Genomic DNA, 12106 nt, shown 5'->3' with positions numbered 1-12106 from the left:
TGGAGTTGCACTCTTGTTGCCCAGGCTGGAGTGCAATGAATGGTGTGATCTCAGCTCACTGCAACCTCTGCCTCCTGGGTTCAAGTGATTCTCCTGCCTCAGCCTCCCAAGTAGCTGGGATTACAGGCATGTGCCACCACGCCTGACTAATTTTTTGTATTTTTAGTAGAGACGGGGTTTCTCCATGTTGGTCAGGCTGGTCTTGAACTCCTGACCTCAGGTGCTCTGCCTGTCTCGGCCTCCCATAGTGCTGGGATTACAGGTGTGAGCCACTGCACCTGGCCTTATTTGTTTAGTTTTTATAACATAATAAACACCTGTGGACCCCCAACACAAAAGCAAGTGTGTTGACATTAACCCACATCTAACCATGCAATTTTTTTTTGAGACAAAGTCTTGCCCTGTCACCTAGTCTGGAGTGCAATGGCGCGATCTCAGCTCACTGCAACCTCCATCTCCCGGGTTCAAGCAATTCTCCTGCCTCAGCCTCCCAAGTAGCTGGAATTACAGGTGCCTGCCACCATGCCTGGCTAATTTTTGTATTTTTAGTAGAGACGGGGTTTCACCATGTTGGCCAGGCTGGTCTCAAACTCCTGACCTCAGGTGATCTGCCAGTCTTGGCCTCCCAAAGTGCTGGGATTACAGGTGTGAGCCACCTTGCCTGGCCGCAGTTAGCATTTCTTTAAGGACAACATGATTGAGTTTTTAATAAAAATATGGTAGTCCCAATCCTTTTGATAGAAGATGTTCCCAATAAGTAAATTATACGTTGATTGAGCGTGCACTGTTGAAATAGATGTGCTTTAAAGTCATATATTCACCTTATGAGCTATGTGGCATTAGACAAATTAATCAATTACCCTGAACCCTATTTCATCATCCGTAAAATTGGGAGAATAGCTATCTTAAAGAGTTACCTAAGGAATAAAGTACTGTGTATGCTATCACCTGGTGCTTAATATGTTTTTACTGTTTTAATTCTCAGCTCTTGTCTGAGCATTTCAACATGCATGTCTGAATGCTCCACTTCGCCCACTAGATGGCACTAGTTTGTTGCTAAATGCAGTGCTGACTACTCTGGCTAGTCCACATGAATCATTGCTACTAGAGGAAGCATTTCGAAGAGCTGGTAAAGACTGTGAAAGTGTTATAAAGTTGATCTTAGGTAAAATGAGAAAGAATTTCTTGGCCAGGCGTGGTGGCTTACACCTGTAATCCCAGCACTTTGGGAGGCCAAGGTAGGCAGATCACCTGAGGTCAGGAGTTCGAGACCAGCCTGGCCAACATGGTGAAACCCCGTCTTTACTAAAAAAATACAAAAATTAGCCAGGCCTGGTGGTGTGCACCTGTAATCCCAGCTACTCGGGAGGCTGAGGCAGGAGAATTGCTTGAACCCAGGAGGGGGAGGGGTGCAGTGAGCCAAGATCACACCACTGCACTCCAGCCTGGCGACAGAGTGAGACTCCATCTCAAAAAAAAAAAAAAAAAAAAAAAAAAAGAATTTCTTGTATTGCGGAAAAATTACATCAGTGTACAGCATAAATACAAAACAAAAATTAAATAGTGAAACATGTTAAGGAATAGTTTCACGGTCAGATCATGCGGAACTTTTTAAACTATATTAGGAGTTGCATTTGGTTCCAAGTACAGTGTAAAGCCATTGATAAATTTTAAGCAGGGAATTGTTAGGATGTCAGTTATCTTTTTAAAATATCATTCTGATGATTCTGTTTTTTAAAGATACTGTTAAAGAGATTGAAAACAGAAGGCACAAAGTTGAAAATAATATTTACAGCACATGAACAAATGACTTCTCTAGAATATATAAAGAATTCCTGTAAAGCTCTAAATAAGAAAAAGACAAAACAATAGAAAAATTGATTAACACTTGAAAAAGGAATTCACAAAAGGAATTCCAGATGGCCAGTAAACATGGAAAGATGCTCAACCTCTTTTAGTAGTCAGAGAAAGCAAATTAAAATCATAGTAAGAAACTATTACCTACCTACATAATTGGTAAAAATGTATAAATGTGATCATTCTACAAGTTGACAAGGACATTCACAGCAACAGGACACTACTGTGGGAAAGTAAATTGATGTAATTACTTTGGAAAGGTGTAGTTAAGGAACAGATAATATACCTGGGACCTAGGATTTCCACTCCAATTTAAATATCCTAGGAAAACCCATGCACGGTGTAACAATATTTTTCATATACGAACACACTTAGCAGCATTGTTTGTAACTGACAAAAATTGGAGACAACACAAATGTTCATCAGCTAAACAATGGGTAAGCAAATGAAGGTGTTTTTAATATATTGGAATGCCATAAGACAACAAGAATGAAAGTGCTCTAACAGCCTCATCCACAGAATGGATGCCTTAAAAACATAATATGGAACATAAAAAGCAAGGTAGAAAAGAATGCATATGGTATGATTCCATTCAGATAAAGTTTAAAGCCTTGGCAATATGAATTTTTTTTTTTTTTTTTTTTTTTTTTTTTTTGAGACGGAGTCTTGCTCTGTCACCCAGGCTGGAGTGCAGTGGTGCAATCTTAGCTCACTGCAACCTCCACCTCCCGGGTTCACGCCATTCTTTTGCCTCAGCCTCCCCAGTAGTTGGGACCAAAGGCGCCTGCCACCACGCCTGGCTACTTTTTTTTTTTTTTTTTTTTTTTTTGAGACGGAGTCTCGCTGTGTCACCCAGGCTGGAGTGCATTGGCATGAGCTCTGCTCGCTACAAGCTCTGCCTCCCAGGTTCACACCATTCTCTTGCCTCAGCCTCTCCGAGTAGCTGGGAATACAGGCGCCCGCCACCACGCCTGGCTAATTTTTTGTATTTTCAGTAGAGACGGGGTTTCACCGTGGTCTCGATCTCCTGACCTCGTGATCCGCCCGCCTTGGCCTCCCAAAGTGCTAGGATTACAAGCGTGAGCCACCACGCCCGGCCAGAGACGGGGTTTCACCGTGTCAGTCAGGATGGTCTCGATCTCCTGACCTCGTGATCTGCCTGCCTCGGCCTCCCAAAGTGCTGGGATTACAGGCGTGAGCCACCACGCCAGGCCAGGAAATTGTATTGTTTAGGAATGCGTACTAATGAGTGATACAAATAAGAAATTGCATGAGAATGGTGGTGACCTTTGGTGAGGAGAGAAGAGGCTGCTGGGGTGATGGTTGTGCTCTCTCTCCACCAGGATGGTATACCGTTAACTTTGCATATTTCCTTTATATTTATTCATCCAGCTGTATTTTATATTTTACATACTTTTTCTGCACATTTTATTTCACAATATAAAAAGTTTTAAAAATACACACACACCTACTCCTATATGGAGAATTATTCATAGGCAAATAATGGAAAGTATTGTAGGTGAGAGAGAATGGGAGTAGGGGCTTGGACCAGGGCCATAGTAGTACTAGAGATGGAGAGAAATAGATCCAGGAGGTAGGACTTGTGGGACTTGCTAACAGATTGTTTCTTCTTGTTCTTTATGGTAGTTCATAAACCAGAAAAGGTCACATGGACGGAAGCAGCAGGAAGCATTCGGGATGGAGTGCGTGCCTATACAGCTCTGCATTATCTTTCTCATCTCTCTCCTGGAAAATCAGTGCTGATAATGGATGGAGCAAGTGTAGGTGCTAATGGTTTTGTTAAGAAACAGACAAGCATACAGTAAACTTAGGAAATTTAGCAATGAGCCATCCATTTGCTAATATAATTCTTTGCCAATAGCTTATTGATTGACTTTTTTTCCAGTGTCCTATTTTGTTATAATAAGCAGCTTTTATCAATAGAAGATCAAAGTTAGATTTAGTGTGATTAGTTTATGACTTTGAATCTGCTGGTACATTAAAAAGACAAGCCATTTTTATTCATTCCTGTTAGACAAAGCCTAAGATGCCGCATGAGCCTTTGAAGTCGTAGTCCAGAATTCCCTAACAGGTTTGTAGCCTGTTTCCCACCCTCACACTTACGTTGATCAAGTATTGGCATTTTATGTATAGATGGATCACACAAAAGATCAACATGTCCTAATTTAAACATATTACATATATCAAAAATAGTTCAAGACACTAAAAGAATACATAAAATATTGTCATCTAAAAATGTTAAGAAAATCTTGAAATTAACTTATAGTTTTATTTTCTAACTGGCTTGTGATGAAATGCTTTCTTCCTGCTTTTCTTTGAAGAAAAGGCAAAGCTGTCTTCAGCACTGGCTTCAGCCTGATATCCAACATCAGGATAGTAGTGTTTCCCCGAACTTACCCTATAGGTCTGAACAGGATGGAGCTTTTGAAGTGTTTTGATCTTCAAAGAGAGATAGCTGGACTCCCATATATAGTATATAATTGGCTTAGACCATCGCATTGACAAGGCCCAGTTTTCTCTTTGCAAGGCCATGTGTCTGAATGTGGCCCTCCATCCTTGAAATTATGTGCTGTGGTCAGACTGAGTGACAGCGTGTGACATGCAGCTTTTCCACCACCCCTTGTAAAGAAGAAAGTCAATCAAATATTTCCCCTATTAAACTTGCCCATAACTTTGCTCTTTTCCTATTAGATAACATTTTAAAATATACTAAAGTAACACTAGAGAATTATACTTTATTAAATAATATAAAGAAATAATTCGATATGGCCTCTGTTCTATAACCATACACCCACTGTATATGTTTTTCTACACAGGCATTTGGTACAATAGCTATTCAGTTAGCACATCATAGAGGAGCCAAAGTGATTTCAACAGCATGCAGCCTTGAAGATAAGCAGTGCCTTGAAAGATTCAGACCTCCCATAGGTGGGTAATATTATGAGCACAGACTTTAAAACAGGAAATTTTGAAGGAAAATCACCTTTAAAAATGTACTTGTAAAACCAAGTACAAAATCCTTGGCCAGGTGCAGTGGCTCACAACTGTAATCTCAGCACCTTGGGAAGCCAGGGTGGGAGGATTGCTTGAGCCCAGGAGTTTGAGACCAGCCTGAGCAACATAGAAGACCTCATCTATATATAATCTTAAAAAAAAAAAAAAAAGAATTTATAAAATCCCAAATGAAAGTCAGTTTCAAAATGCAGTGTACGTGCTATCTCCCAATTTGCTTTTTTTTTTTTTTGAAACAGGGTCTCACTGTGTCACCCAGCTGGAGTACAATGGCACAGTGGTGGCTCACTGCAGTATGGACCTCCCCAGGGTCAGATGATCCTCCCACCTCAGCCACCTGAGTAGCTGGGACTACAGGCATATGCCATCACGCCCAGCTAATTTTTTGTATTTTTTGTAGAGACGGGTTTAGCCATGTTGCCTAGGCTGGTATCAAACTTCTGAGCTCAAGCAATGCACCCACCTTGGCCTCCCAAAGTGCTGGAATTACAGGCATGAGCCACCATGTCCAGCCCCAGTTTACTTAAGTGATAGTTTTAATTTTTATTATGTTTTTTTAAACTTACATTTTTCAATGTTTTTTCCTGTTTTCCCCATTGTTTTCAACAATTTACTTAACTTTGAATTAGGTGAACTTTGATGCGGTTTAGAAACACCTGATGCAGGCTGGGTGTGGAAGAACTAGAGACAAGCCTCAGAGAACTAGCTTCTCCAAGGATATACACCTAATAAAGGACTGGAATGAGATTTGAACCCAGGCCTGTCTGACAGTAAAGCTCACATTATTTCCATTGTTACATTATGCTTGTGACAGAGATAACCAAGAAATAGAAGGAAGGCAATACAGGGGCTGGAGAAAGGAGGAGAAAAGGAAAAAGAAGAGATCTGAAAATAGAATGGAGAAAGAGCACAGGCTGGGCGTGGTGGCTCACATCTGTAATCCCAGCACTTTGGGAGGCCGAGGCGGGTGGATCACTTGAGGTGAGGAGTTCAAGACCAGCCTGGCCAACGTGATGAAACCCCATCTCTATTAAAAATACAAAAATTAGCTGGGCGTGGTGGCAGACGCCTGTAATCCCAGCTACTCAGGAGGCTGAGGCAGGAGAATTGCTAGAACCTGGGAGGTGGAGGTTGCAGTGAGCCGAGATCGTGTCAGTGCACTCCAGCGTGGGCAACAGAGCGACAGTCCGCCCCAAAAAAAAAAAAAAAAACATGAATGGACCGGGCACAGTGGCTCACACCTATAATCCCAGCACTTTGGGAGGCCAAGGCGGGCAGATCATGAGGTCCAGAGATGGAGACCATACTGGCTAACATGGTGAAACCCGTCTCTACTAAAAATACAAAAAAAAAATTAGCTGGCGTGGTGGCGGGCACCTGTAGTCCCAGCTACTCGGGAGGCTGAGGCAGGAGAATGGCGTGAACCTGGGAGGCAGAGCTTGCAGTGAGCCGAGATCGCGCCACTGCACTCCAGACTGGGTGACAGAGCGAGACTCCATCTCAAAAAAAAAAAAAGCATGAATGGTATGAAAAAAAAGAACATGAACGAAGGGAAATTTCTTATTTGTTAATTTGCCTTTCCTAGATTGCTTGTCCCCCTTTCCCTTTTGTCCTCTTCCTCCTTGCCTCCAAATCCTAGATTACTCTGTTGGACTACACCACTAATCTGAGCAGCTCTAAGAGGAATTCTCTTCAGCTGGAAGGTGTTGAAAGATAGAGAAAGGAAATACAAACATGTTGTTATTTGCCAGTTCAAAATTCTGAGAATTATTTTTAATTCTGTCAATAATTTATATTCTATTAATAGGTTACTACTAATATCCTTTAATGCAGCCAGTTAAAATCTGTTTACTTTTTACTGACTTGCCTAAAAATCATGTTCCTTTTCCTTAGCTTTATGATTTTTCTTCATTTGGGAGAGTAAGTGGGGAAGAGAGGGAGATTTCTATGACTGAGAAAGGGTGAAACAGCCTCTAGTAGATAATTACCATATTATACAAATACAGACTGTCCCCAGCTGACAGTGTTTCGATTTAGGATTTTTTAAATGTTACGATCGGTTTATTGGGGTATAGAGTGCATTTTTGACTTACGGTGGGTATATTGGGATGTAGCCCATCGTAAAGATGAGCATATCATCTGTATATTTTTATGTTTTTTAGCTCTAAAGACTATTAAATATGAACATACTTGAGAAACTACTTAATCTAGCTGGGGGTGGTGGCTCACCCTATAATCCCAGGGATTTAGGAGGCCAAGGCAGGAGGATCACATGAAGCCAAGAGTTCAAAAATAGCTTAGGCAACATAGCAAGACCCTCTCCCTACAAAAAAAATTTAAAAAATTAGCCAGGCATGGTGGCATGTACCTGTAGTCCTAGCTACTTGGGAGGCTAGGGCAGGAGGATTGCTTGAACCCAGGAGTTCAAGGCTGCACTGGGCTGTGATCACACCACTGCACTCCATTCTGGTCAATGGAGTGAGACCCTGTCTGAAAAAAAAAAAAGAAACTGACTTAATCTTCCATTTCATGTCGTATTATATATGTACCTCTGTGTTTTCAGATTCCTAATTCTGGCAACATATCCTATAACTGTAGAGAATAGTGCTCTGTGTCAACAGACCAGCCTTGGATCACCTTCTCCACAAAATGTTCACATTTTAGTTTTATTAAATATACAAGTCTCTTCATTTAGACTGCTATATCCCATATTGGGTTAGATGAGAAAAAGTATAATTTAAATTGACTTTCTCCCTTTAAATTCAGTAATTGTTTGAATTGCTTAACTCATTTCAAGAATAGATATTTATTTGCTTTTCTTTTTCTTTTTCCCTGATTTGTTTGTGTTGATCACATAGAGAACAGTACAATTGCCTGATTTCCTGTCCTTTACAGCCCGAGTGATTGATGTATCTAATGGGAAAGTTCATGTTGCTGAAAGCTGTTTGGAAGAAACAGGTGGCCTGGGAGTAGATATTGTCCTAGATGCTGGAGGTAGGTACCTTATGAAATTAGTAGCCTGTGTAGTTTTTTTAGTTTGATGAATTTAAGAAAAAAAATTTAACCAGGGCATAATTATTAATGCACTTATTAAACCAGATGTTCAGTTTTAGGTTTTGTTTTTAACTGAAGACTTTTTAATTTAAATTGGAACTTCCACTTTATTCTCATTGTAAGCACTGTATGTAAGAGAGAACATGCTTATCTTTTACAGCGTAGACTAGGGGTGTCCAATCTTTTGGCTTCCCTGGCCACATTGGAAGAAGAATTGTCTTAGGCCACACATAAAATACACTAACACTAATGATATCTTATGAGCCAAAAAAAAAAAAAAAACCTCAAAAATGTCTTATAATGTTTTAAGAAAGTTACGAATTTGTGTTGGGCAGCATTTAAAGCCATCCTGGGCAGGCTGCGAGTTGGACAAGCTTGGTGTAGACATTGGAGTAACAAATGACATATCGCTACAAGAAATCTAGAAACATGGCCTCCTCAGTGGCTCCCAGAAAACACAGCATCATTCTGATGCCTTTTCAGTCCCATCTGCTGTGTGTGGCTGCCTTCGATTGGATAGTTGACTTCTGCAGTCTCTATTTGGAAAATATCAAAATTTGTTCCAGTTTCACTTTTCTTGAATGTTTTTAGTTTAAGCAGTATTTATTTAACACTTACTCTGAACACACTTAAGTAATAGCATGACTTCTAAAGGATAGGCTTTACAAGCCTGCAAAGTGCTTCTATTTATACTTTGGTAGGATTTATCTTCTAATGTGAGAATCATGGATGAATATGGTTATGACTATAGTGTGGTTTTTTAAACCAGTATTTTCTAAGATTTGAAAATAGCTCAGGAAAATCTGTCAGTGGAAGTAAATACATACTTTATTGCATCATTTTTTCACATGGACATTTCAGTAATTATGTTAAGACTATCTTGAGTCTATGAGTTTTTTAATTGGGAATCAATTCATCTCACTATATTAAGCTATCAGTGTTAATTGTCAGATTTGGTTATGTGTTACATTACCTTGCCTGGTTTTCAAATGAAGATAGACTTTTTATCTTTATTTATTTCTATAATAAATAGATTTACAATAAATTATAATTAAATGTTGAATAAATTTTATGATCAGTTTAATGCAAAAAGTAGATTTTAAGGTATCAGAATACATTGTGTGTTGCTTTTTCTAAGAAAAATATTTCCTCATTTGTACATTAAAAAGTAAAGAGGGCTAGGTGCGGTGGCTCATGCCTGTAATCCCAGCACTTTGGGAGGCCGAGGCGGGCGGATCACAAGGTCAGGAGATTGAGACCATCCTGGCTAACACAGTGAAACCCCGTCTCTACTAAAAATACAAAAAAAAATTAGCCGGGCATGGTGGCGGCGCTTGTAGTCCCAGCTACTCAGGAGGCTGAGGCAGGAGGATGGCGTGAACCCGGGAGGCGGAGCTTGCAGTGAGCCTAGATCACGCCACTGCACTCCAGCCTGGGCGACAGAGCGAGACTCTGTCTCAAAAAAAAAAAAAAAAAAGTAAAGAGAGTGCCAGACACAGTGGCCTGTGCCTGTAGTCCCAACTACTCATGAGGCTGAGGCTGGAGGATTGCTGGAGTCCAGGCCAGCCTGGGCAACATAGTAAGACCTTGTCTCTAAATAAATAAGAACTTGTTTGAAGAATAAATTTTTGTCATATTATAAAATATATTTCTTCTCTCTCTCTTTTTTTAAAACTATTCCCTTGCAAGTGAGATTATATAGTAAAGATGATGAACCAGCTGTAAAACTACAACTACTACCACATAAACATGATATCATCACACTTCTTGGTGTTGGAGGCCACTGGGTAACAACAGAAGAAAACCTTCAGGTACTATCAGAAACCATAAAGCATTACCATTACACCAAAGAGGTGTAATTAACAAACAATAATGCCTAAGTTATTTGAGGCAAGGTATGACTAAATTAGTATAAAATCTGGGCCAGGCATGGTGGACCTATGAGTCCAGCACTATGGGAGGCCGCGGCGGGCGGATCACTTGAGGCCAGGAGTTCAAGACCAGCCTGGCCAACATGGTGAAACCCCATCTCTACAAAAAATACAAAAATTAGCCAGGCATGGTGGCACAGGCTTATATTCCCAGCTCCTTGAGAGACTGAGGGCTGAGGCATGAGAATTACTTGAACCTGGGAAGCGGAGGTTGTAGTGAGCCGAGATTGCGCCACTCCACACCAGCCTGGGTCACAGAGTGAGACTCTGTCTCAAAAAAAAAAAAAAGAAAAAAATCTGAAAAATAAAGAAATTTAGCTTTTTTTTTCCATTCCATATTTTATATCAGAAAGAAATGTAGCTTTTTTTTTCACTTTAGCAACATGTTGGCCAAAATGTTGAAATACTGCCTAGTAGAGACATCCTTTCAATGACGATGAAGTGTAATTTTATTTAGTGATTTAGACATGTGACTTACGAATTTATTTTATTTTATTTTTTTATTTTTTTATTTTTTGGAACAAAGTTTCACTCTTATTGCCCAGGCTGGAGCACAATGGCATGATCTCGGCTCACTGCAACCTCTGCCTCCCAGGTTCAAGCGATTCTCCTGCCTCAGCCTCCTGAGTAGCTGGGATTACAGGCGCCCGCCACCACGCCCAGTTAATTTTTGTATATTTAGTAGAGACAGGGTTTCACCATGTTGACCAGGGTGGTCTTGAACTTCTGACCTCAGGTGATCCACCTGCCTCGGCCTCCCAAAGTGCTGGGATTACAGGTGTGAGCCACCACGCTGGCATGAATTTTTAATAGTATTTCAGATAGCATTTTTTCTCGGTGACATTGTTGACATATACTTAGCAAAATATTTCTATATAAAATTATCACAATTTCCTAATTATTCAAATTGGAATTACTATATATGTTTATGTATCTCTCAAGGTTATATTTTTCAGCATTCTAGTTACATATTTACATGATGGCTGATATGCAAATACCGTAATTCTCACCTACCAATCTTCACTGATTTTCCAACACCCTCATGAAGATGGCCAGAAAAGACACACACACACCCCTACCACTTCACCACCAGGATTCTAGATTGGCCTTGCATCTGCCATGTACTTATCACCTCGCTGTTTCATCATTTTCGACCATGAAATAGAAAATATTATCGTTTATGTTATTAAAGTTTATGTGCATATTTTTGTGATTTGGACATCATTTAATTTGTGTAGAAGTTTTTCTGACTCAAGATACCAGTCATCCTGCTGTTAAACTCACAATAATTGATTAGTCTTTGTTTCATTCTATCCAAGTTGGATCCTCCAGACAGCCACTGCCTTTTCCTCAAGGGAGCAACGTTAGCTTTCCTGAATGATGAAGTTTGGAATTTGTCAAATGTACAACAGGGAAAATATCTTTATATCCTTTTTATCGACTGATTGAGTTTCTGGCTTGAAACTTTGTACTGTACTAAGTTCTTTCATTACGGTAATAGGAAATAATAATAGCAGTTAAGTTTCCTTAAGTATTCCAAACAGTATTCCAAGTGCCTTGCAAGTATTCATTTAAACATTAAAACAGCCTTTTGAGATGTAAGTACTGTTATCATCCCCATTTCACAGGTGAAGAAACAGAAGCACAGAGATGTTGATACAGACTCAAGGACGCAGCAAGTGGCGGAGCAAGAATCACACTCAGGCGGTCTCTCTCCTTTCTGAACGGAGATGAGCCCTAAGATACCTGGAAGATTTTGTTTTTAACCTCACATTAAGGAAAGTACACGTCAGCTTGAAAGGTTGCACACTTACTCCTATGATGGTGCCATTGCACAGAAACATTTCAGAATACTTTTCTAAATTAAAGAGTTTGTGGAGTGTTTTATAAATATCAATGCTAGGAAATCTTTATCAAATGAAGATAGGTTTGACTTTTTGAAACAAAAGTCATTCAGAGATAAGTCTGGTGTGATTGAAGCCAAATCATTCCAGTTGAGTAAAAATAATAAAAAGTTTGGAATATACAAACAATTTCAAAAAGAAAGGTCCAAACCTCTTTAGAGTAGGGTCAACTTAAGAATTCCTTTTATTTCTAAAATGACTGGCTTAGAGGCAGCAGCACTTGGTAAAAGTTTTAATGTATTGGATAAAAAAAAAGTTATCATTACTTGATAGAGCATATGTGTGTGTCTGAAGAAAGATTTACATAGCCTTACACTTCTCTCTACT

General features: G+C 39.8%; 1 protein-coding gene across 9 annotated transcripts in view; it reads left to right on the top strand.

Annotated features, from left to right (window-relative positions):
- CRYZL1 (crystallin zeta like 1) overlaps positions 1 to 12106 on the top strand; it is a 53317-nt gene that overhangs the window by 35172 nt on the left and 6039 nt on the right. For 4 of the 9 annotated variants that reach the window (XM_054675292.2, XM_054675295.2, XM_054675291.1 and 1 more), the window contains 6 exons: positions 3505 to 3638; positions 4695 to 4806; positions 7786 to 7884; positions 9634 to 9755; positions 11195 to 11301; positions 11417 to 11438. In XM_054675292.2, coding sequence (XP_054531267.1) covers positions 3505 to 3638; positions 4695 to 4806; positions 7786 to 7884; positions 9634 to 9755; positions 11195 to 11301; positions 11417 to 11438 — 596 coding nt within the window. Of the gene's footprint in view, positions 1 to 3504; positions 3639 to 4694; positions 4807 to 7785; positions 7885 to 9633; positions 9756 to 11194; positions 11325 to 11416; positions 11439 to 12106 lie in introns of all 9 variants that reach the window. The other 5 variants (XM_016947156.4, XM_016947153.3, XM_016947158.2 and 2 more) reach the window with 2 other exon arrangements.

This window comes from Pan troglodytes, chromosome 22 (assembly GCF_028858775.2).
Source record: "Pan troglodytes isolate AG18354 chromosome 22, NHGRI_mPanTro3-v2.0_pri, whole genome shotgun sequence".
Classification (NCBI taxonomy): Eukaryota; Metazoa; Chordata; class Mammalia; order Primates; family Hominidae; genus Pan; species Pan troglodytes.
Note: the sequence above shows the minus strand (reverse complement) of the source record. Positions and strands in the feature narration are given on the sequence as shown.